General features: G+C 44.7%; 1 protein-coding gene across 2 annotated transcripts in view; it reads left to right on the forward strand.

The window, feature by feature from the left end:
- Positions 1 to 26,345, forward strand: part of limd2 (LIM domain containing 2) — a 70,677-nt gene that overhangs the window by 25,061 nt on the left and 19,271 nt on the right. The window contains exons 1-2 of one of the 2 annotated variants that reach the window (XM_063037054.1): positions 2,232 to 2,574; positions 26,142 to 26,278. In XM_063037054.1, the coding sequence (XP_062893124.1) occupies positions 2,572 to 2,574; positions 26,142 to 26,278 (140 nt within the window). In that variant the 5' untranslated portion in view covers positions 2,232 to 2,571. Of the gene's footprint in view, positions 1 to 2,231; positions 2,575 to 26,141; positions 26,279 to 26,345 lie in introns of those variants that run through there. The other variant, XM_063037055.1, reaches the window with a different exon arrangement.

Consider the following 26,345-nt stretch of genomic DNA (forward strand, 5'->3'; position numbering starts at 1 on the left):
TAGGATATGTTTCTAATGCACCCTCATTACTCCTTGACATTCAGGGTTCCTTAGACATGTAGGACTTACTTTTCACTTTTCATTGGCTGTGAAACTCTACCTGGCCACATGTAGATTTATCTCCAAGTAATTGCTGCCAGATCTTGTTTTATCAGCCTTCTCCCAATTCAGGACCTTAATTTCTGGTGAGATTTTCCTTAAGAAAATTTATATGAATCTCGATTATTTTACGGTTATTGCAAAATATTCCCTTGTTGTCAGATTATTAATTAATTCTGGCTCATTAGTCATTACTAAATCTGGTATGGCCTGGTCCCTTGTCTGTTCTCCTTCAGAAAACTGTCCTCGATACACAAAAAATTCTCTGTCTTTCTGGCTTCAGCTGGGGTTAGCTCATAATCACTTCCCTTTCTTTTGTTTACTGTCAGCTTTCTCTCCTGTCCTGTTGGTGTTGACTGCACATCATGATCAAATTCCAGGCCTCCTGGCTTTTCTCACTCTACATTCTTCACATCTAAGCCTAAATTAGCCTTGAGCATGGTGAGCAATGAGACTTACTAAACTGGCAGGAGACATACCAAACATGAAACAACATCGATGAAATTGCAAGCAGTTAATCTTCTCCATCTTAAGACATTAGTGTAGGAATTCCACTAGGCAATCCTCTAGAACAAGGCTTCCCAATCTGGGGTCCACAGTTAATGGTAAAACTCCATGGCATAAAAACGGCTGGGAACCTCTGCTCTAGAATTAACCAAAAACAGATATGCTGGAAGAACTTCGCCAGTCAGGCACCATTTGTGGAACAAGAAACCACTTCCTCACACTGTTTCTCTACAGATGCTGCCTGATTGGCTGAGTTCTTCTGGCATTTTTGTTTTTGCTTCAGATTTGCAGTTCTGTTTTCCGGGAACTAATTACAAAGCTGCTTCATCAGTGAGACTCAATAATAAAATGGGTTAACAGGGATATTTCCTGACAATAGCAAAGTATACACTTCCCTCCCCATCTCCTTGGAGAAATGAAGCAGTTCATGTTTGCAAACTGATAACATTCAGGTTTGGAATGATAAATGCAAAATAATATACTATATGTGCCATATAAATGTTGAGCAGTGGTTACCTTCTGCAACAAGGATGGTGCAGTGACACACCAGGGTACAGCAACTGCCTCCCAACTCCAGGGGTGCAGTTTTGATCCTGACATCATCCTGCCTGTGTGGAGTTTTTGCACATTCTCCCTGTGACAACGTGGGATTCCCCGGGTACTCCAGTTACCACCCAATCCCAAAGGTGGTAGTTAATTTGGTGCTGTTAATTGTATGTAGATGGGTGGTGGAAACTATGGTAGGGATGGGAAGCAGTTGGGAGGAGCATGAGTAGAATAAAAATATAAATATTGTCATCCATTATTTAAAAGGTATTTGGACAGGTATCTGGATAGGAAAAGTTGAGAAGAGAGATGAGCTAAATGCAGGTAAATGGGACTAGTTCATTAAGCCATCTTGATCAGCATGGACATGTTGGGCCGACTGGCCTGTTTTCACGCAATATAAATCCATGACTGGCTGCAGAGAGTCCATCCACCTCTCATTGACACCCAACAACATTACTATTGCTGCCACCATCAACTTTCTGGGGATTACCACTGACCTGGATCTCAGATGAAACAGACTCAAGAAGTGGAAAAAAGTTATCTGTGTGGCTGCACGAGATGGCAGGTTAGCACGGCAATACGACTGCTGCCTCACGGCTGCAGTGACATAGATTCGATCCTCAGGTGTTTGCAAGTTCTCCCTGTGTCCATCACATGCTCCACTTCCCTCTCACATTCCAAAACTAATGCTGGTAGGTTAATCGGCACTCGGTTTGGGTGAGTGCTAGTACCTAGAGGGAGTTGATGGGACGTGAGAGAGAGTAGGTTACAATGAAATAACCGGGAAATCGCAGGTGCTGGAATCTGGACCAATAAACAACCTGCTGGAAGAAATTAGTGGATTGAGTAGCATCTATGGAGGACATTTCAGGTCAAAACCACTGTATCGGAACATAGAGAGAGGAGGGATGGATAGAGTCAGGCAGGTAATATGTGGATAGCGAAGGTGTGAAGGATGACAGTAAAATTGAGACAGGTAGGCGAGCGGACTGATGCCATTACTCTGAGAGAGGGCATAGCCTTATTCGGCGCCAAAAAACTATAAGCTTGTATTTCATCTTGTTGGCGAGTTCCTGGAGAACTGGGAAAATCCTGACTCCAATCACAGCGTAAGGTTGTTACCTCGGCAAGATATCACAGATGAGTGGGACGAAGGTTGAGCTGCTTTAAGGAACGGAGCACGTCTGAAGCCGGTACCGAAGAAAGGGGAATTGGTTCTTTCTTACGGACGACGAAAATAAAGCCGACAGCAGGCTTCTGAAAGGAATTGGAGGGCGGGAGCCAATCAGCGACCACATCCTGCCGACAGTCGCTGCTTTCTGCCGGGGCTGACAAACGGGGAGCTTCACACTGACTGTCGGAGGAACTCAGTTCTTAGCCCAAGCCCACGGACATCTGCACCCGGAGGACATCCATATGGTGAGCGCATGCAGTCAATCGGCCTGGTGAAGGAGGTTGGGTGGGATTGGGATTGGTGAAAGCGGAGTCCGGCCGCGGGCTGCATCTGCTTTTATCTCAATGCAACGATTCGGAGTTGCCGGAGAGAGACCGCCCGGTACCCGGGCACACACAGCCGGCCATTGTTTCAGTGCAGTCCCGCTCGCCCACTACTGCTGCGTCCTGCCTCTCTCTCCGGGCTGCCGGGATGCCCGGCTCTCGGTCTGCAGCTGTTCCTGGGGGAGGTGGGGGTGGGGGGTGTTCAGCGCTGTAGCCGATGGTCAGGGCGGAGCGGGCACCCGCTGAAGCCGGGACTCTACTGAACAATAGCCGAGCCATCCTCTCCACCGTCAGGTGTGGTCACACACCCTCCCACTGCTTCCGGCACCCCAGGCAAATGAAGGTGATCTGGCTGAGGCTCTGGTGATTAACATGATGGTGAGAGCCTGCGTTTGGGGAACCGAGCCCAGACGAAGGGAGAGGAGGCCAGTGTCAACATGTGCTGTGGTTGGGCTTCCCAACTCGTGAAGGATGTGCAGAGTCACTGGAACTGCACTAATGTGAGCCAGGAGGGACACAGTGCCAGGGTTTCCCCCGGCCACCGTCAGCCAGTGGACCTCTGTGTGTCTGCCCATGAATCATGACCCTGCGCTCAGCCACATCTCTGGGGCTGGGTTCCTTTGAGGTCTGTTGGGGCTGTATCTGAACCGTTTCTAAACGAGCACAGTAAGAGCAGTCAGATGTGAACCCAAGCGGAGTTCCTCACGGGGAATGACACTCTCAGCCCATCTGACTGTTGCTGCTGTGCTGCCAGGCGACCACTGTTGCTCGGTAATGTGACCCCCCGCCCGCCATTGTCCCACACTTCTGGGTGTAACCTTAGCGTGGGACTCCAAAGCTCCCAACGCCTCAGCTCCACCGCAAAGTTTGACAGGGTTTTTGCATGCAAGCAGTCTGGTGTGTGGTAGTGTAATCTGTGAAGAGTGTTTGAGTGTTGGTGTATGTTTGAAGCAGAGTAGCATGCATGTGCATGCATTGCAAGTGGTTGTAAACTGTTAACAAATGTCTGAAAATATAGGCGTGCTTGTGATGGTGTATGGTTTGGTTATAATACATGTGCACTATCAGTTTTTAATACATTGTGCTTACACACGCCCATGCCTGTGTGTTGCAATATGTTTACGTGATTATACTTATAGTGTGTCCTAAAGTAATTTATATCCAAATAGCTGAAGTGCCGGAGATGGAGCAGCCAATTTGTATATCTTGAGCTCACACAAACAGCATGGTTATTCATTGAAGGGATATGGTCTTTCCTATGTTACCACCTTTCCTCTGGGAAGGTGGTGGTGAGTTACTTTGATGTGATGCAGTCCTTTTGGTGAAGTTGCTGTGTGATGGTGAGTTCCAGGATTTAGATGCAGTAGTGGTGAAAGATTGTGATACATTTCCAAATCATCAGGATAGCGTTCCTGGAGAGGAGCCTTCAGGTAGATAGTGGTGTTCCTCTGTGTCTGAGGCCCTGGTCCTTGAGGCAGTAGAGGGTGCTGGTTCAGAAGGAGCTGTTTAGGAAATTTTGCTGAGTAAATTCAATGCATTTTGTAGATAGTACATAATTAAGCTATGGTGCATCAGGAGTGGGGGAGATGAATGTTTAGGGCAGTAGGTAGATTGACAATCAAGCAGGTTGCTTTGTCCCAGTTGATGTTGATTTCTTGAGAACCATCCAGGCATGTAAGGTGTCACACTCCTGACTTGTGCCGTGTGGGTGGTGGAAGATGTGGCAGGTCCAGTTGAGTTTCTGGTCAGTCGTGACCTTCAGAATGTTGATAGAGGGATACTTGGTGATGGGAATGCCATTGAGTGTTGCTAGGTGCTGGACTCTTTCTTGATGGAGATGGTCATTGCCTGAAATTGTGTGTTGCGCAAGTGTGCTAACCACCTATCAGTACCATGGTAGAGTAGCGGTTAGTGCGATGCTATTACAGTATTAGAGTTTGCAGTTCAATTCCAATGTCATTGTGATGGAGTGAAGATCATTGGTGAAGCTGACACTGATCATGTTCTTCTTCAAAATAGTGCATTGGGATCTTTTACATCTTTTTTTAAAGTCAAGGCCTTTGGATAAATCTTTTTTTTTGCAGTGTTGTACTTAAATTTAGTGGTGAATTATCTGGAGTGAATTGCAGCTTTTGACTCTAGGCTGAGGGTGCTACAAACTGAGCTCTGGCTAACACGACGTGTTTTAATAAAATGGAGACACAATAGACTACAGATGCTGGAATCTGCAAACAAAACAAACAAGCTGCTAAAAGAACTCAGTGGGTAAGGCAGTGTCTGGGGGGAGCGGGTGGAGAGGAATTGTAAGTGCTTCAGGTCAAGACTCTGCATCAGGACTGAGAATGGAGAGGAGAGGTGGCCGGTGTAAAGAGGATACCAGGACGAGTAAGATAGAAGCTGGTAGATGATTGGTGGACCGAGGAGGAGTGTGGTATGATGAGCCAGGTGTAGGAGGTACAAATACTCAACAAGTCAGGCAGCATCGATGCAGAAAGAAACAGAGTTAATGTTTAAGATAATGCCTTTGATCATAACAATGTCTTGGTCCTCAGATTAATCTCTTTTAAAATGGTCTGTCCTTTGAAGTGTGTGAAACTCTTCTTAAAAGGTCATTGATCTGTGCAGAAAGCGTGAGCTTTTGCACTGTATCTATGAAATTTTGTCCATCAGTATTGGTTATATTACTGACTATACAGGAAATCAAAGAGTTGCAGGTAATGAATTGTACTGCAGATTTAGGTGTGATATGTCAGAGCTTGTACTGCTGAGAGGCATATGATTGAATTTATAGTACAGTGGGGTGTGGTGTATACGGTGGAATATCAAGATGTGTTACTGAGGGGAGGCACATGGCGCATCGGAAGATTGGGCAGAGTAGTTTGAAAAAGTGTCTCTGCCATCTTGGTTGGTCTGCCCCCAAATCACTGAGCATGTATTAACAAGGCAGCATTCTTACTGTTTAATTTTTATTGGCAAGTACTGTAGGTGGGTGATAGGAAATTGGGGGGAGTTGAAAGGATTGTGTGAGATTCGGCCTCTCGGAGAGAAATGAGAAAATGGGACGTGTGTGTTCGTGCTCGCTCAGGGAATCATCATAACTTTTTGATGGGTTGAGTGGCCTCCAGGATGGTATGAAAGTGTGAGAAATGAGAATGGATATTGTGCTGACTAATCCAATGACTGACGGCAATGCGGGAGAGAGATTTCCTCTACCTTGGTTTCAGTTTGATATTGCATGTAATACTATTGAATAATTATTAAAGTCTACATACTATAGCTGGTTTGGGCTTGTGGCACCACCTATCTCACTAGATCTTTCCTGTCGTGGGGACCATCTTAAGGGCAGCTCGGGATTCTAGATTCCTGAGAGACTGCCCTGTTTCCAAGGGAAGAGGAGCAGCCAGGGGTCCAGGGTTTATGTCAGAAGATCATGCAGGGCCCTCTTCTGAGACTTTTCTTGCCAATCAGCTCACTCGCTCACTTCTGTCCTCCCTGTATATACAATCAGCTGGGAAAAGCATGGAGCCCACATCGAGCACACCTGGGTCAGGATGGTGAACTTGGTATTACTACAGTGATCTGTTTTGTCTTTTTTTTTGTTTTTCTACAAATATTGTTAGGTGAGGTCAGATATGGAAAATATTCTAACTACCTAGACATGGAGCAGTTTTCAGCTGGGTGTTGATTGGGTATAGATTGGGGTTTTGATTTTTTTTTTATGCCTGAGTTGATCTCTATTTTTGGGGGCCATTGACTTTAGTAGTCAGGAATAGTGTTACTTATTGATACATCTCATCTCTTCTGAGCATCTGTAGGACAGAAATATTAATTGTTTTTTCCTTAGTGGAACTTGCTGCAGCATGAATTAGACAAGGTAATTAGCAAGAAGCATTTAAGGGGAAGCTGGCTAAATGTGTTGGGGGAAGATAACATGAGGCATAAACACCACTCTGAATCAGTTGAGTTGAATCGCCTGTTTCTACATTGTAAAGTCTAATCAAGTTTTTTGCAATGTGTCATGCTTGGGTATTGTGGAAAGCCTCTCCTAGGGTCCAATGGATGTGCCAAGCTCATGGCTCTCCATATATCTGAGAGGATACTGTGTCATAATTAATGCATGGTCCTGGTCGCTGAGACTTTGCGCCTGAGACAAGTCATCTGATCCATTCCTCTCGTGGGTTACCTAACTATAAAGCAACAGGGAGAACACTTACATCCTTGTCAGATCCTGCCGATCAACAATATGTGGGCCGTGCTTGGTGACTGATGCCCTCGGCTCTGAATCTGAATCTAAAGATGTGTCAAGGTGTTCCAGTCCCAGGATTAGAGTGCAGAATGTCAGTCCAGAGCAGCAGTGAGAGGGGGGGAAGCAACATTTCTGTTTTCTTTAACTGGCCATCTCCCCTCTCCACTCTCTGTCTTGATGCAGGGTTTTTGCCAGATACTGCTCAACCAGCTGAGTTCTTCCAGCAGATTGTATTTTGCTCCAAATTCCACCATCTGCAGTCTCTTGTGGCACCACTGAGAATGTTGTGTTTTGGATGAGTTGTTAAAGTGAGTCCCCGTCAGATGGATGTAAAAGATCCAATGGAGCTAATTGAAAAAGAGTAAGGCCATTCCCTCCATATGTCCCTCACTTCACATCACTAGAATGTAGTGGAAATTGAATAAAGGATAATGGCTGAACCATGACAATCCTGTGGTCTTGTCCAAAACAAAGAAGCTGAAGGAATTTGAGCAAGGACAGGCAGCCCAAGTCATACTTTTTGCTATGAGAGAGCAAATTTCTATTGAGCTGATGATAGCTCAACATGATTCCCGAGGCCTCATTCTGTTGTACAGCATTTCATTTCAAGGTAGACACAATATCTTAGTCAGTTATATCCCAGGAGGAGGCCATTTGGTCTTTCAAACCCTTGCTACGTCTCGGCAGAGCTATTCTACCATCTTGTCTTACTGCAGAAAATATAAACAGTCCTGTCTTTTTCCCAAATAAAGTTGAACTTTGCTGGTGTCTCTTTCCAATTTGAGTTGCCGTTCAATCTTTTTTAAAAAAAATGCCTGTCTATTTATCATAAAGTGCTGGCAGTAATAATTAATGATACCATATCGTGTTTCATTCTGAACTAAACTATACTGACATGCGTATTTCTTTACCTTGAGGTCTCTGGCTAACATCATTCCAATGTGCCCATAAATAAGAGCCAAGGAACACAAATCGTAAACATCCACCAAAATTTCACGCAGTGTCAGCTCAATTGTACTCTTAAAATGTTAACTCCAACAGCACTGGGGAATGATCACATTCATTAAATATAAGGAAACCAAAAGCTTTAACGATTGGCGGTTAAACCAGATTCTTATCCTCTGTACCACCTCTCTACTTGTATTAAAACAAGATGGGATTAGCATTCCCAGAAGAAGGCATCCCCATCTCTAGGCTGCTGGGCCCCTTGTTACTGCTGTAAGGACATTTTGTGAAAGAAAGGCAGTTGCAGATAGAAAAGACACTTGAGTTATCTCACCACAGAAACCTGCACTTGCAGTTTGGCATATCAATCCTGTGCTCTTCTACCCATGGAGTCATAGAGAGAACGAGGCAAGAGGGTCAGGATGATTTAATCAATGAGTGTTTGGGGGCAAAATATTTAGTCTGTTTCCCTCACCATCCTTCACCCCTCACAAACCGGGACATGCACTCGCCTTGCTTGTACCATTGAGGAAGAGGTTCAGGAGCCTGGAGACCCACACTCTGTGTTTTAAGAATAGCTTCTTCCCCTCCACCATGAACACATTAACACTACCTCACCATCTTTGGCACTATTTATTTTGTAACTTGTAATTGTTAATGTATCGCCCTGTACTGCTGTAAGACAATAAATATCATGACTGCTGACAGTCATAATAAACCTGATTGTGATTCCATTTCCTACATGGCAAACACTTTACAAATGACTTCACAGGCTGAGAAACATTGCTTTCTCCGAAGTGAGCAAGGCTCTGTGTAAACAGGAGTCTTTCATTGTATGATTTGCACCTCATTGCAAGAGTGCAAAAGCGTGACCAGTTGGAGCTGCCTACCCGGGGGTACCTGAGCTGAGTGAATGCTCAGGAAAGGGCTCATTTGGCCAGCTGGTACTGTACCTCCCGTGGTAGGTACAGGACCCAGTTTGAATCTGGGCCCATGTGGATGAAGAGGGGCTAGATAGAGGTCTGAAAGTCGGTTGATACCTCTGCATAGTGCTTGCAGTAGGGCTGAGCACTGAAGAGGTGATTGTGTGAAAGGAGAATCCTGGATTGGTTATAGGTCAAGAAGGGTAAGATCAACTGAGGAGTATACTTGAGAAACAGATCCTCAAGCCAATGAGACCGTCAGTTTGCGCGAGGTCAGAGGATGTGGAGATCAAGAGTACTGCCAACAAAGAATGTGATCTACTTGTTGGGAAGACTAGTCTAGGACTTGTAAATAGATGTGATAATAAGAAATCCAGGACAAGGATGTTTATTCAGAGGGTGATGAGAGTTTGTTAAGTAATGCAGATACGTTTAAATAAATGCTACCTACTCTAAGTGTCGACTGCTTCACTTGGCGACGCACATACAGTACCTCAGTCACAGATTGTGAGGCCAAGTTGCGTGGGACAAAAATTATAGAGAAGAATGGAAGAACTGGCTGTGGGCTGGGTGGAGTAGCAAAGAGGATTCAAGTTTCAACCATTTGACACTGTTAAGTCAACTTAATATGTAAAAATAGGGAAAGCTTCTGCAATGGAACACAAGGGGTTAATTTTGTTTTGTTGTGCAGGATGCGTCCGCCTTGAGAAGGACGTTTTGGCACCTTTCCACACAATTTCCATGGACTCTGGATTGACATTCAGATAATGCTGACCATTAATGTCAATGGACCATGGAAGTCTGTACGTTAAAGATATGTGATTGTGTGTCTGTTTATAAAGACATGTTAGATTTAGACTCCAGATACTTTAACTCTTCATAGTACTGCAGCTGGGTTTACCCCTTTGGGCTCTTGTTAAGATGTGAATTACCACCAGTTTTGAACTTGGCTAGCTTGGGCTGTCCAAATTCAAGAGGGCAAAGTCCACTGCAGATGAGTCTTGCACATTATGATAACAAACGGGGCAAATGCTTAACAAAGTAAGATTGGATGAAGAATTTTGCAAATGAATCAAAGGCAGCATTGAGCTCTTTCATCAGAGTAATGGGAGACAAGTGTGAAACCAAGTAGCGCCCTGGGTATGACATTCCAGCATCCTGTTACCTCCATACTGGGGCAAATGTTCAGTGAAGCTTCAAGAGGATAATTAAGAATGAGAAACAATTCATAAACTTGGGGCAATTCAGCCTTGAAAATTGGTGAACGACCAGGGCCTTATGGATTTCTCTACGTAACAAAGGTGAAAGCTCGAAAACTATCCATGGAGCAGTTTGATATGGTGGTGAGGGGAATCCTGCAGTGTGTGAGTAACGTAAGAGCCAAGAACTGAAGACAAATGATGACATATCTTCCCACCAGTCCATAAAATTGTGAACCCGCAACTCTAACATTATTAAAGGATTTTGAATGTTTCTAATGTCTAATTCAATTTATTCAGGAAAGATTTATCTTTGATAAGTGTAATATGCTTGCATGCACACACACACAGAGTGGCTACTTTATTAGGTACCTCCCATACCTAATAAAGTGGCCACCAAGTGTATCTTCATGGTGCTCTGCTGCTGTAGCCCATTAACTTCAAGGTTCGATATTTGTGCATTCAGCGATGCTCTTCTACACATCACTGTTATAACATGTGGTTATTTCAGTTACTGTCACCTTCCTGTCAGCTTGAACCAGTCTGATCATTCTCCTCTGACCTCTCTCATTAACAATGCGTTTTTGCCTACAGAACTGCCATTCACTGGATGGTTTTTGTTTGTTGCACCATTTTATGTAAACTCCAAAGACTGTTGTGCGTGAAAATCCCAGGAGATCAGCAATTTCTGAGATACTCAAACCACCCAATCTGGCACCAACAATCATTCCATGCTCAAAGTCACTTAGATCACACCTCTTCCCCATTCTGATATTTGGTTTAAACAACTGAACCTCTTGACTTTGTCTGCATGCTTTTATACATTGAGTTGCTGCCACATGATTGGCTGATTAGTTACTTGCATTAACAAGCAGGTGTACCTAAGTGTATTAATCAACAATCATTTCAATGCAGTCACCAAATCAAGTGCTAAGGCCCCAGCACCACCACATTCAAGTCAACACATTAGTGACCGTAGTGCCTACCCATTGTTGCGAAACTCTGCTGCACAAAGCAAAAATGTTTGGTTTTGCACACCAAAGTATGTTATTAATGTGTTTGTGAGACACTATGGAGGGTTGAGGGTTCACACACCTCCAGTCATGAGCAAAACCTCATCCGCTCAAGATACCTGCCCCCCCACCCCCGCTGTCTTGCCCATCCCAATCATCACCCACTCCATCTGAAAAGCCAGTAACGCAATGGTCCAGCTAGTGATTTCAATAGCACACCTTCCAGTCCATTCTATTGACTGCAAATTGCAGTCCCTGCTCCTTAACTTTAAATGTGCTGTTCCTGTCTCAGAGACCACAAAAATCACAGATAGCAATTTGCCACCACCTTGGCTGAAGTTCAAACTCATTAAATGTTCTCCAGCCACTCATAAAATGTATTCCAGTCCACTAACTGCACCAATAAGCTAAGCTAATTCTTTATCTGATCCATCACCTCCTTTAACTCTCAGAATATTGGTTCTGGAATATCTTTGTGATTGGAGGGCTGAGCAGAAGGCCGAAGTTGTATGTGACACTTCTGTGAATGTGTGACACCCAGTTTACAAAAACCACCGGACTTGCACAGTGATGTCAAGCAGCATACTGTGGTCTGTGCTAGCTGCTGCTAAGTCAGCAAAACTCATCAGCTTTCGCAATTTGTACAAAGAACTTTGCCCATTTACTTAACCTATCAACATCTCTTCATAGGAATGTGAATGTGTAGAGATCTGGCAAAGGGAACATAATGTGGAGAAATGTAAAATTGTCCCATTATGAAGAAAAAGTTGAAAGAATGCAGGTTATCTAAATGTTGAGAGATCACAGACATCTGAGGTACAAACTGATCAAGGTGCATGATTCACAAAAGGTATTTAGGGAGCCAACAATGTTACTGTTTGCTTTGAGGGGTTTAAGTACAGAGGTAGGGAGATTATACTTCAGTTGTCTGGAGCTGGTGGGTTAATTAGTCATTATAAATTGCCTCAGGTAATGTGGGGCAGTAAACATGGGATTTGTGTAAGTAGGTAATTAATAGTCAGTTGGGACCTCTGAACTCCTGATCAGCTTGATCATCACTTCTGACATTTACTTCTGATACCCTGCCTGCTATTGCCTCTCTTCGACTTCCCTGACCAACCACTGCCTCATCCTCAGCTCTAAGTTTCTGCTTGATGAATCCTGTGACGCTCCCTCCAATTGCCCATTGATCTCAAAGTTCAAAGTAAATTTATTATCAAAGTACATACATGTCACCATATACAACACTGAGATACATTTTCTTGCAGGCATACACAGTAAATCCAAGAACACATTCAAATCAATGAAAAGCCCCACCCAACAAATTGCAAATACAAAAAGAGAGTAATAATAAACAAACAATGAATATTGAGAACACGAAATGAAGAGTCCTTGAAAGTGAGTCCATAGGTTGTGGGAATAGTTCAGTGATGGTTCAGGAGCCTGATGGTTGAGGGGTAATAACTGCTCCTGAACCTGGTGGTGTGAGTCCTGAGGCTCCTGTAGCACCTTACCGATGGTAGCAGCGAGAAGGGAGCATGACCTGGGTGGTGGGGTCCCTGATGATGGATGCTGCTTTCCTGTGACAGTGCTCTGTGCAGATGTGCTCAATGGTGGGGCGGGCTTTACCTGTTATGGACTGGGCCATATTCACTACTTTTTGTAAGATGTTGATGATTCCATACCAGGCTGTGATGCAAAGAATCAATGTACTCTCCGCCACACACATAGGAGTTTGTCAAAGTTTTAGATATCATCCTGAATTTTTGCAAACTTCTAAGGAAGTAGAGGCCCTGCCATGTTTTTTCTTCATAATTGCACTTGTGTGCTGGGCTCAGGAGAGGTCCTCTGAAATAATAACACCGAGGAATTTAAAGTTGCTGACCCTCTCCATCTCTGATTTCCCCCAATGAGGACGGTCTCATGGACCTCTAGTTTCTGCCTCCTGAAGTCAATAATCAGCTCCTTGGTCTTGTTAACATTGAGTGAGAGGTTGTTGTTATGACACCACTCAGCCAGATTTTCAATCTCCCTCCTCCATGCTGATTCATCACCACCTTTGATTTGGCAAATGACAGTGGTGTCGTTAGCAAACTTAAATATGGCTTTGGAGCTGTGCTTAGTCTCTCAGTCATAAGTATAAAGCAAGTAGAGCATAGGACTAAGCCTTTTGGTGCACCGGTGCTGATGGAGTTTGTGGAAGAGATGTTTTTGTCAACTGAACAGGGTCTGCTAGTGAAAAATTGAGGATCCAGTTCGACTGTGCAGAGCACCCTTGCTCTGAGATCTCACGTCTGGGCCACAGCAAGAGATTACGTAGAAAGGGCTCATTCAACCTTGCATATGTTCTTGAGCCTTGTCCATCATAGAATATCTAAGCTCTGTGCTTGCCCTCTGTGAGACAAGTCATGAGTTGCTGTGCTCTCAGCAGTCCACGTGCCCCTGCGTTGATGCAACACACATCAAAGTTGCTGGTGAACGCAGCAGGCCAGGCAGCATCTCTAGGAAGAGGTACAGTCGACGTTTCGGGCCGAGTCCTGACGAAGGGTCTCGGCCTGAAATGTTGACTGTACCTCTTCCTATAGATGCTGCCTGGCCTGCTGCGTTCACCAGCAACTTTGATGTGTGTTGCTTGAATTTCCAGCATCTGCAGAATTCCTGTTGTTTGCCCCTGCATTGATGTTGTCTTTGAGCATTCCTGTATTGGGGTCTGATATGCCTGTGTCCACGTCGAGAGGTGACACAAGTCATGTCAAAACAGAACATGTTAGAGACACTCAGCAGTTCAGGCAGCATCAGCAGAGAGAGAAAGCCAAGTCAAAGTTTTGTGTCAAGGGCTGTACATCACAACTAGGCATAAATCAAATGATGTGCAGGGTAAAGCAGATCAGGTATATCTGAATGGAAAAATGGACAGGGAGCCTGTTTGATAGTTGGAAAACAATATCAGAAAATTGTGATAATATTTGACATGACTATTTAATTTTGAGGGAATCCAAGCAATGCTTGCTAGAAAGGTTAAATTTCAGTTATTGAATGATAATGAGATTGGGATTACTCTTAACTCCCTCCAGGCAAAATCTGCACCTTCAAGGCTGTTGGATAATAGAGGAAAGTTTTCAAAAGCATACTATGTAAGAACTTGGCAGGAGAACTTGTTACCTCCCTTTAGTCTAACCGTTGGTTGCATAAACGATTCCGATACCACCACACAACAAGTCACAGTGCTTTGGAAACATACCACAACTTTGTGTGATGGTAAACAGGAAACTGGTTTGACTTTGACAAATTACAAGAAGAAGATACAAAATGAAAAACACTGTTGAACAGAAAAGGAAGTAGGTAAATGGTGTGGTGGAAATGTATTGCATGTGTTTTATTACCTATTTAGGAAGTGCTTGCAGTTCTCAACTGTGTTCCTGTTCTCAATCGATTCAGTATTTAATTTTAATGATATTTTTCTTTAAAAGGAGATGCTATGACAGGCTTGACATATAAGTAAACTACATGACTATAAATAAACATAGAGAATTCTGTGGGAGTTCAGTCTTCTCATCAAAATTCCATGTCTCTCTATATTTGTGCTGGCACACAAGGATATATTTTGCAAATGTCCACTCTCTGCTTAGAATTATGCATCAAGAATTCCAGAGTGGAGGGTCATTAGACCTTGATGAAATTTTTCCACCCCCACCAAGTCATCAGGGTAACCAGGAACATTTTAAAACCTGGTGTAAGGAAATCCCTACACAGTAAGGTTTTAGAATGGAACTACAATCAGGTAAATGATTTCAATAGTACTGGCCAACTGGTGATTTGTGATATTCCATAGGGATCCATACTGGGACCTCTGCGTTTGTGATGTACAGTGTGCAAATAACCTGGATGAACACGTGAATGGTTGGGTTAGCAAGTTCGCAGACAATATGGAGATTGGTGGTGGTGTAGATTGGCAAAGGATACACTGGGATATTGATCAGTTTCAGATGTGGATAGAGAAATGATAGATCGAGTTAACCCAGCCAAAAGTGAGGTTTTGCACTTTGGGAGATCAAATGTAAGGCAAAACCGTTAATGGCAAAACCTTGAGCAGTGTTGAGGTACAGAGATCTTGGGGACAAGTTCTTGGCTCCCTGATGGTGGTTGCGCAGGGTAGTAAAGAAGGTGTGTTGTATGTTTGCCTTTATTAGTTGAGGCACTGAGTTCAGAGTTGGGAAGCTATGTTGCAACTTTATAAAAGTCTGGTTAGGCTACATCTGGAGTATTGCATTCATTCCAGGTCTTCCCATTATCGGAAGAATGTGAAGACTTTGATCCAGGTAGCATCCTAGTAAACCTCTTCTGCACCTTCTCCAGAGGGCATGTGTTATTAGGAAAGTTTGGACAAACTTGTGTTATTTTCTCTGCAGCAGCAGAGACTGGGAGGAGACCTGATAGAGGTTTATAAGATTGAGAGATATTAGATAGACAGCTGGCATCTTTTTCCCATGGTTAAAATGTCTAATACTGGACATTATGCATTTATGGTGAGAGGGAGATGTGCGGGGCAAGATTTTTAAACAGAATGCTGGGCGCCTGGAATGCGCTGCCAGGAGTGGGGGTGGAGGTAAATGAATCATTCAAGAGGTTCCTGGGTAAGCACATGGATGTGCAATGAGTGAAGGGATATGGACATTGTTTGCACAGAAGAGATTAGTGAGGCATTTAATTTCTAGTTTAATTAGTTTGGCACAACATTGTGGGCCAAAGGGCCCATTCCTGTGCTGTACTATTTTCTGTTGGCCAAGGGAGACATACTATTGCAGTAAACTGGGACGGAATCCTCCTGCTCTTTGGGAAATGGCTTCAGCAGTCTGTAAGTCTGACATGAAAAGTCAGTTCAACATTGATTCTGAATGACACCTCCAAATAGTTCATAACCACGCTTGTTTCTGCTCCTCATCACAGAGGAAGTAGTAGCATGATTCTCTTCAATGCATTGTTCCTTTTGGAACAGGCTGCCTGTATTAGTTATTGTGAATCTTTCCACACCGTGATGAATGGGGGATCAGAATGAGTGCACACTTGCAGTAAACGTGTGCTTATGTTATCAATCATCAGTTTAAAGTAATACTCCCCACCCCCCCACCCCGAAGCTGCAGTTTAGTTCATATTATAGCACAGTGGTCCCCAATCTCCAGGCCGCGAAGCATGCAGCAGTAGCCGGAGCGCACCCAGCACATCTTTAAGAAAAAAGCCGAAGTAAGGGTTATTTCAACTTTTTTCCTAAAGATGTGCTGGGTGAGTTCAGGCTACCGCTGCACCGCCGCATGCTTCGCGGCCCGGTATTGGTCCGCGGCCCGAAGATTGGGGACCACTGATATAGCATGAGACTACACTTAATCCATGTTATAGCAGGGTAGAAGTAGCCCATTTGTATGAACACATAAGGGATTTCTACTACTTGCATTGAGCACTTCTTGTGATCCTTTCTGAGTGGCCATCTTAAAGCCATGTGGTCATCCTAGTCTGTGTGGGGCTATGTTAAATATGTTCTCTGAATTTACCCAGGGGCTGATGTCAGTCAGGGTGATAGATCTATATTGTACTCATTTGTTCCCTCCTCAAACATTTCAATCAAATTATTCAGTTCCCTGCTGATTTATCGCAGCTTAACCCATGCTTCCCAAATTTAAGCTTGGCTAACCTCTCTCCGGGGCTCCTGCGTGGTCAAAATCAAGCTTGCCTGGCACATTGGGGGGGTGGGTGGTTTCACACCCTTGGGAGAAGTCTGGAGAGGGGCTGGGGAGACCAGGGAGGGTCAGTGAGTCTGCAACATTCTCCCTCCCTCCACTCGTCGCATCTATTGAACCACTGCCTGTGTTGCTGGTTACAGGGCCCGAAGCAACCGTGAGCCCATGAATTCTAAGGACACTTCAGTAGGGTGGTGTAATGGTGCAGGACAACAAGGGTGATTGGAGATGTGACACAGGCCAAAACCTCTAGTCCTCCAACAACTTCTAGGAAAAAGCTGCTGGCAAAGAACTGGCCTGTGGTAACATAGCATTCCCTCCCACAAGCTGTTGTTCATTATTGGGTTAACCTGTTAGCATCCTGTCTGGGAGAAGTGGAGAGCAATCGCTCTCACTGTTCCTGTATCTGCATTGTGCCTAATGAACAGTGAGCTGGATCTTTCTGCCTAATGTCTGCCCATTGTCCATTGGCAAGTTGTGGCCACAACACATACCAGCTGGTGTTCACCAGGCTGGCAACCCTGTGGTGCACCTTCAACCATCAGATATTCATCCTTGCGTATGGTGGTTCCTTGAACATCCCTCACCCTCACCAGTAGCATTATTTCTTGTGTTTTACAGATAACTAACATTAAAACCCTGGTCCTATCTCTTTGTGGTATTGGGACTGGCCTTTTGTACCGATCACTCCCCACCCTCCCACTGGTGAAAGTCACTGGGATTACCACATGAATCATCCAGGAGGAAGAAAAAGTTAAAATTAATTAGGGCTGATGTCTGCCTTCATTTAACAGTTTGCTGAAGCTGATATTTTTGGCAAATAATTATAAGGACAATGTTGACCAATGTCAGCCCCCATGAGGGTCCCCAGACTGAACCAGGCACCTTGGCAATGGGCAGGGAGGGACTTGCACTGCCCACCATTGAGCCAAGTGGAGCTGGACCATGGAATGGCAGAGCCACCAGAGATACCAAGGCTGGGTGCTGCCACCCCATCAGCTGGCACTGAACCCCACCATCCTGTGGCACAGCAAGGAAGTGGCTGCACCAGCAAGTGGGCGACAGAAATGCAAGTATCGTCAGGCTCCACCATTGACCTAACTACCTCTGAACTAAAAATGAACCTAAATCCCAGCGGTGACTCCAGTGATTCTAGTGACCATGAGCTGGGGGTTAAGGCAGAATCGCGCTTTCTTACTGACTCATCCCTACCTACGTTCCCATTTTTAAAGATTAATTCAGTTAGACAGACTGTATCTACGGGCAGTATTTCATTCTGAGACACCAAGGTAGTCTGGACAGCTTCTCTCCACGATGTGGTCAGTGAGACTTTAGTCAGCTTTTGTATCTGGCCAATGTGCTGGAGATAATGGCCCTTCTATAACCCAGTTGTATCAACACTCCCATCCCATCCACCAGTTTCCCACACCACCCTGGGTGCCATGGTAACGTAGTGGTTAGTAGGACGCTATTGTACCTCAGGGTGTCGGAGTTCGCAGTTCAATTCCGGCATCCTCTGTACGTCCTCCCTGTGGAATGCGTGGGTTTTCTTCGGGTCCTCCAGTCTACCAGTTAGTATGTTAATTGGTAAATTGTTCTGTGATTAGGCTAGGGTTAAATCAGGGATTGTTGGGCAGCACGGCTCAAAGGGCCTGTTCCGCACTGCATTTCAATAAATAAATCCCCTCCCCGTCCCCATGTGCACACATATAGCATATGTATAAAATGAAAGCTGGGAAGATCCGAGTCCGCATTATAAGAGCCCAGAAGGAGGACCATCAAATGAGACGGGGAAACAGAGGGAGGTGATGGGCATGTATGAGGGCAGGAGAGGTAAAGAGAAAGGGTGAGAAGGCTGCCAGAATGAGGGTAAACAAAGGGGGAGGGGGAGAATAGAGGAGAGTGGTTACCACAAGTTAGATAAGTCGATGTTGTGCCGTCAGCTTGGAGACCACGAAGATGGAATATGAGCTGTTGCTCCTCCAATCTGCATTTGGCCTCATTGTGGCAGTAGAGGAGGCCATGGACATGCATACGGGAGCTTGAATTGAAATGGGTGGCTAACGGGAGATCTTGGTCGTTGCAGCAGATGGTGTGAATGTGCTCAATGAAGCTGTTCCCTAGGTAGTCTCCAGCCCCTTGGTATGAACATAGAATTCTCCAACTTCTGGTAATTCCCTCCCCCTCCCTTCCTCTATCCCTGTTTCACTCTGCCCCCTCCCCCAGCTGCCTATCACCTCCCTCATGGTTCTGCCTCCTTCTACTACCCATTGTGTTTTCCCCTATTCCTTCACCTTTCCTGCCTATCGCCTCCCTGCCTCCCCTCCCTGCTTCCCCTTTATTTTTCCCCTTACTGGTTTTTCGCCTGGAACCTACCAGCCTTCTCCTTCCCACCCTCCCCCCACCTTCTTTATAGGGCCTCTGCCCCTTCCCTCTACAGTCCTGACGAAGGATTCCAGCCCGAAACGTTGACTGATCGTTTCCACGGATAATGCCCGACCTGCTTAGTTCCTCCAGCGTGTTGTGAGTGTTGCTTTCCCCCTACCTGTGTTAGGTCTCACTGATGTAGAGGATGTCACACCAGGAGCACCAGATGGAGTAAGTGACAGTGACAGACTTGTAGGTAAAGCACTGCCTTATCTGGAAGGACTGTTTAGGGCCCCAAATGATGGTGAGGGAGGAGATGTAGGCACAGATGCAGTACTTAGCATGGTCGTAGGGAGGGATGCCAGATTGGTAGGGAGAGACAAGTGGACAAAGGAATCGTGAGGAGAATGATCTTTGCAGAAAGGGAGAGGGTCCTGAAGTGACTTGAAGCATTCTGGTCGAGAATCGAATGGGTGCATCAGTTGCAAACCGTTAAAGTATCTTGCTGATCTGGATCTGGTCTCATCACAAAGGGTGTTTTCTGTGGATCATTTCCATCTACTTCTTCCACACTGGAATCCTGATCCAGTCATTGTAATGCCCAGTTTATTATAGTGCTCAGCTGTGTTCTCAGAGCACTCTTCCTTTACTTATCAGAAGTGGGGCTTAAAAGATGATCCTTCTCAAGGAGCGAAAACAGTAATCAGAAGCCCAATTCTGGGGTCAAGGGTACAAAGCAGCATTTCAACAGTAGATAAACTGGCTCCCACTGGAGTAGAGCCAAAAAACTGAGTTATCTCATAATTCACAACAGACATCAGCATTCATTTCAGAGCATCTGATTGGATGTTTACAGCCCCAAGCCATTTCTGTCAAGATTGAGGGACATAAACAGGCTGTTTATGAGGAGTGGCTGTGTCTCTAGGGGTTACTGAGGCCAAGGCAGCCTGGCAATTGTCATCATGTGGTTGCTTCTATTTTAGTTCATTGTATAGGATCTGGGCACTGCTGATGAGGGCAACAATTATTGTCCACCTCTAGCTATCCTTGAGAGGAGGTGGTGAACTATCTCCTAAAACCACTGCAGTCCTTCTGACAAAGGTGTTCCTGTGCTTTTGGGAGGCAATTCTTTGGGTTAGGGTAAGATTAGTGGAAAAATGGGTGCTTGATGGCTGGCACAGACTTAGTGGGCCGAATGGCCTGTTTCTGTGCCACATCAAGAAGATTGAACAAACAAAAGGCAACCAAGCAATGACGATTGCAAGACAGCCTGAGCCTCGGTAAACCCTAGAGACACAGCCACTCTTCATAAACAGCCTGTTTGTGTCTCTGTCCTGACAGAAATGGCTTGGGGCTGTAACTTTAAGTCTCTTGCCTAGTAACCCGAGACTTCTGAACGCAGTACTCCTGATCAGCTCTGTCCCTGGCACTTTGTGTCCATTCAGTAGATAGTTCAGAGACAAAATGTGCACAGCCTGGGACCAGGCAGGCTGGGGTTGAGGGGTGCATGGGAGTAGGAATGGCAGCTCTTTTGCTGACTTCCAGAGAGCAATGTTATGCAGTAGTTTGTCCTGGAAGAATCCTATGGGAATAATGATGGGTCAGCTCAGAGGCAAACACTTGGATATATTGGGGCATTATCTGCTTGCCATAAGGCCTGAGACATTTAGTACTGTGCAGCTCTTCATTTCCATACTTGCACAGAGCTTGCTCTAAAGCCTGGTCCAGATATTCCAGCATGGAAGGAAACAGTGACTTGTCTTGAAATTTATTTGCAGGCTACCATTTTTTCTAGTATTATACAATTGAAAATTACTTTTCACATAAGTGAAACATGATGAATATTTCTGAATCAATTCACGTCCCTTGGAAAATTGCATTGGACATTTCCGTAAATGGGGCTGGGTTAACAGTACATTGTAATTTTTGCTTTCACTTGTAGGGCTAGTCCAGTTCAGTTCGGATCATCTTCCATTGTCTCCAAGTCAACAGGTTAATTAGTTCGGTTGTTCAGTAAGGCTTTGAGAACTGCTACATCGAGGCTGGCTGTAGGGAGGAAGTGTCTAAATTGCTGCTTCATTACTATGTTTGGTAGCATTTGGCAATAGGATTAAACTCTTAGCTGTGGCTCAGAGATAAAACACTTGATTCTCGGCTGAGTCAGAAGACTGACAGCTCAAGCTCCACTTCAAGACTCGAACACAAAGTCCAGCTGACCGTACTTGGTCTCCAATGGCCCATGACACAATTTAGAGACTCGCAGGGGATTTCTCTTTTGGGGAGTCACAATTATTTAATCCACAACCAACAAAACCGAAACACATTTTGGTCATTATCCCTCTACTGTGGCTGGATCTTGTGTGTAGCTTGAGGTAGGAATATTCCATCCAAGTTGTAAATAATTAATCCAAAGGTCCTAAATTTTCGGTGCAAAAGTGAGGTGCCAAAGTAAAACCTTGGTGAACCTGACATTTTTCATTATGAATAACCTGAGAGACCCTGTTTCTCTACATTGTGTGAAGTTGATAGTTTGGGAGACATCTGTGACCATTTCAGCTGTTGTTACTGCACAAGTGAGGAAAAATTAGGGAGCTGGGGATAAAGGGCAAAGATGGGTACAGTACTGCATTCTGCATGTATCAGCTTGCATTCAGCAGCGATAAGTCACAGTCTATTAAAATGTCCGTTGTGATTTGTGAGTTTGCAAAGACTAAAAGACCACAAGACAGGAGCAAAATTAGGCCATTTGGCCCATCGAGTCTGCTCTGCCATTCCAACATGGCTGATCCCTGATCCCACTCAACCCCATACACCTGCCTTCTTACCATATCCTTTAATGCACTGACCAATCAGGAAGCTCTCAATTTTCACTTTAAATATACCGACTGCCTTGGCCTCCACTACAGTCTGGAGCAGAGCATTCCACAGGTTCACTACTCTCTGGCTAAAAAATAATTCCTCCTTACCTCTGTTCTAAAGGATCACTCCTCAGTTTTGAAGCTGTGCCCTCTAGTTCTGGATACTCCCACCATAGGAAATATCCTCTCCACATCCACCCAATCTAGTCCTTTCAACATTCAGTAGGTTTCAATGAGATCCCCCCGCATTCTTCTCAATTCAAGTGAATACAGGCCCAAAGCTGCCAAACGCTCCTCATAAATGAGCTTCCAATAGAAGTGGTTGAGGCAGGTTCGATGTTGTCATTTAAAATTAAATTGAATAGCTATATGGACAGGAAAGGAATGGAGAGTTATGGGCTGAGTGCAGGTCGGTGGGACTAGGTGAGAGTAAGAGTTCGGCACGGACTAGGCTAGAAGGGCCGAGATGGCCTGTTTCCGTGCTGTAATTGTTATATGGTTATATGACAACCCCTTCATTCCCAGAATCACCCTCGTGAACCTCATTTGGACTCTCTCCAGTGATAACACATCCTTTCTGAGATATGGGGCCCAAAGCTGTTGACAGTACTCCAAGTGCAGCCTGACTAGAGTCTTATAAAGCCTTAGAGTTATTGGATATGTTGCATGATCTGAGCCAACTGTTATGCTTAATTAATATTAAATAGATATTTACAATATATTACACCACACACAGGCATTGTACATAGTTACTAACACCAGTGACAGCAAACCGACTTGTCAACCAGAAACAAACTGTTGGGTTACTGTCTTCCCCCACTTAGCAGGCAAGTTGGGTTTGCACCAATGCTGTTCTTGTAATTGAACTGTTTCCTGTTTATGTCCCTTGGTTCCTTCTGCGACGTGCTACCCTGAGTGGCTGGACAGACAGGCAACCTGCCCGCAATATTACTGGTACTGCTTTATAAGGGGGTAACTGCAAAATGTAGTCTTCTCTCAAATGCGTATGACAAGGTCAAGGTTTGGATGAGGAATGCCCACACGTACAATGCCAATCTGCTCTTTACAGAACTGGAGGTCTCAATGATAATATTCTGGTGCTGAATGCCAGTTGTGGGCTTCCATCTAGCACAAAAGTAGAGCAGGAGGATGTGGAAACATAGAATAAAATCAGCAAACTTTCAGTGTGGGGTGGACACAAACTTTCAGATCGTTACCAAAAAATTATATTTTAATAAGAAATTTATGTAAGCAATTGATATTGCATACGTTTCTCTGCTCCAAATGGTTACTTAAAGCAGTATGCAAATATATAGTTAAGAGAACAGGTGAGTAGGAGTATGAGAATGAAGTGTGGTATTTATGGAGAAAAATACTAGTCCTGACTGATCTGCAAGTTCCTGTGTCACTATCTATTTGTTCAGAGAAGGGTGCTTGTGATTAGTCACAGTTTTCTTGGTGAAGGGTCAACAGGAAGCGTGGATAAACTGGCAAAACTGTGATGGCGGATTGGGAAGTTTTCCCTGCAGATCTCAGCAGCAAATGTTTATGTGGAGACGTAAAATACTGAAGGAACACAGCAGATCCATCCAGCCAGTCCTGATGAAAGATCTCAACCGGAAATGTCAACTGTTCATTTCCCTCCAATAGATGCTGTTTGACCTGCTGGCTTGCTCCAGCGTTGAAGTGTAATCATTCAGTTGTCTCATTGACAAAACAGGACTGCCATTGTTGCAAAGCACTTCCAGTGTTTATGAGAAGTGAAGTGTACAACCAGTGGCAAAGTACAAGCTGGCTGAAGCAAATTGGAGCTCAGTCTTCCATATCTCTAAGCTTTTGCTTTGCATTGGTCTCGTACCAGGTCCCGGCCCCAGATTTAGGCAACTGATATTATATGGTTTGGCACGGACTAGGTGGGCCAAAGGGCCTGTTTCTTTGCTGTACTCTTCTACGACTCCATGACTATTATTAGCAATGAAGCTGAGGAGCATGAAGCCAAACAACTTAAGCTGTAGAATGATACAGCACTGGAGGGTGGCATATGGCCCCTCATACCAATGCCAACTGATCAATGCCGTGAACCAAGTACACTCTCTTCACTTTCCTTCCCCAGAACGATGGATATTTTTCTCCTTCAAATGTTTAACCAGTTCTAATTTGAAAGGCACTTTTGCTTCTGCTTCCAGCAGTCTGTTGATGTACTCAAGATAATATTCACTTTGTTTCTTGTTTTTAAAGCAATTTTCTCAAGTTTGCTCCTCTTCTCTCCCCCCCCCCGCCCCCCCACCATCACCCTCAGTTTGTGTTCTCTGGGTTATGATGCTTCTAGCAATCTATTTACTCTGTCAAAATCATTCAGTCCAATAATCTCTTAGCTTCATTCTGCTCTTAAGCAGAAGTTTCTGATGTTTCCACATTTTCCACATCACATCCTGTATTTCTGGTGCAGACTGTGGAGGCAGGCAAGAGGAACTGATGGAAAGCTGTCCTCTTCCGGTGGACAGCTTGTGCACAGTTCTTCAAATTGATTCTTTCTGGATTTGCTAGAAATATCTTGAAAGTTCCGAGGGAAGGCCGTTGACTTAAAGCACTGTCTGCACAAATGCTGCCTGACTTACTGAATATTTCTGGCATTTTCTGCCTTTATTTCATATCTGCATTTTCTACGGTACTTTCATGACAGTTCCTAGGCTCAATGAGAGTAATATGCATTGCCACTTCCAGAATCTATGAAACGATGCCACACCAGGTTATCGACATGTTCCTGCTGATAGGAAGCAAAAAATCCAGTTCCTTCATTCACACCAATTGGAAGTTGTCATTTGAGAAACCCTTGCCCAGCATTAGGAATGATGAGATTAGACTCGTGCTGAGGAGCAGCAGAAATCCAGCATGATCCTCCACCCATTCCAACTGCCCAACACATACAGAATCCTTCCACTAGGTCCCTTCCCTCTACTATTAACATCTGCTCATCCCACCTCCTTTATTAGATTCCATGCTCCATGACTCTTTCTCTATCTGATTCCATCATCCACAGTCCTGACGAAGTGTCTTGGCCTGAGACGTCGACTGTACCTCTGTACTTCTGATGCTGCCTGGCCTGCTGCGTTCACCAGCAACTTTGAGGTGTGTTGCTTGAATTTCCAGCATCTGCAGAATTCCTCGTATCCACATTCCTTCATCACCCCCAGCTATAACCTGCCAGCTTCTGTCATGATTTCCTCTCTTCCCTCCTCCACCTGCCCATCATACCTCCTCACCAACTCTCACTCTACCCTTTTATACCGGCTATCTCCTTTCTGTCTTTCAGTCCAGGTGAAGGTCTTGACCTGAGACATCAGCTGTCTATATTTCCCTCCACAGATGCAGCCTGACCCACTGAGTTCCACCAGCTTCTTGTTTGTTGCTCTAGATTCTAGCATCTCTTGTGTCCCTTGGCACCATTCCAGCCTATAGTGGAGAGGGTGAAAGAGAAGGAGCACTAGGTAACATATTTCCAGACAGCAGCCACAGATGTGTTGAGTGAACTTAACTTCTTGCTGTGAGGGTGTATGTTGATGATCGCCCAAAACCTCAGTATTCAGCATTAGTTTCAGGGTCAATTGCTCAGTGTTGTTGTGTTTCTCAGAATGGTAACAATGGGATGACTGACGAAGGACTGCATAACCCATGTCTTCAATCAGTACAGTGTTTGTACCTCCAGCACTTATGGCCTGCTTTGTCTGAGTGCATGTTTGCACAGTGGCAGCACAGAGACACCCTTTGTTTCAGCACTCTGAGTGAGTTCTCAGCTCACTGCAGTGGCATGGTAGCATGGCAGCTAGCATATTGCTATTGTTGTGCCAGCAATCTGGGTTCAGTTCCGCTGCTGTCTGTAAGGAGTTATTATGTTCTGCCCATAACTGCTTGGGTTTCTTCCAGGTCCTCTGATTTCCTCCCCCATTCCAAAGACATACAGGTTAGTAGGTTAATTGGTCACATAGGTGTAAATGGCCAATGCAGGCTCATTGGACCAGAAGGATCTGTTCCTGTACTGTATCTCTAAATAACAAATAAAATAAAATAAAAAAGAACCAAGGAGTGTGCAATTTATCGAGGCTATTTTTCCGCGGGAACTTGTAGTAGTGCAGGTTTCTGCTACTGGCTTTTGATTGCCTGAAGGCTCGGGTTAATATGGTGTATGTACTTTACTTTTCACTCCAGGCATTTATGAAGACCACGCCGCAGGAACTCTGCACTTCCTGCAATAAAACGGTGTATCCCATGGAACGGCTGGTTGCTGATAAGTTTATTTTCCACACCACCTGTTTCTGCTGTAAGCATTGCAAAGCTAAACTGAGGTGAGATATGAAACTAAGCTCTGATAAAATTCTGCATTCAGTATCACAATCCACACCACCAGCCCCA

The sequence above is a fragment of the Mobula hypostoma genome, chromosome X1, assembly GCF_963921235.1.
Source record: "Mobula hypostoma chromosome X1, sMobHyp1.1, whole genome shotgun sequence".
Lineage (NCBI taxonomy): Eukaryota > Metazoa > Chordata > Chondrichthyes > Myliobatiformes > Myliobatidae > Mobula > Mobula hypostoma.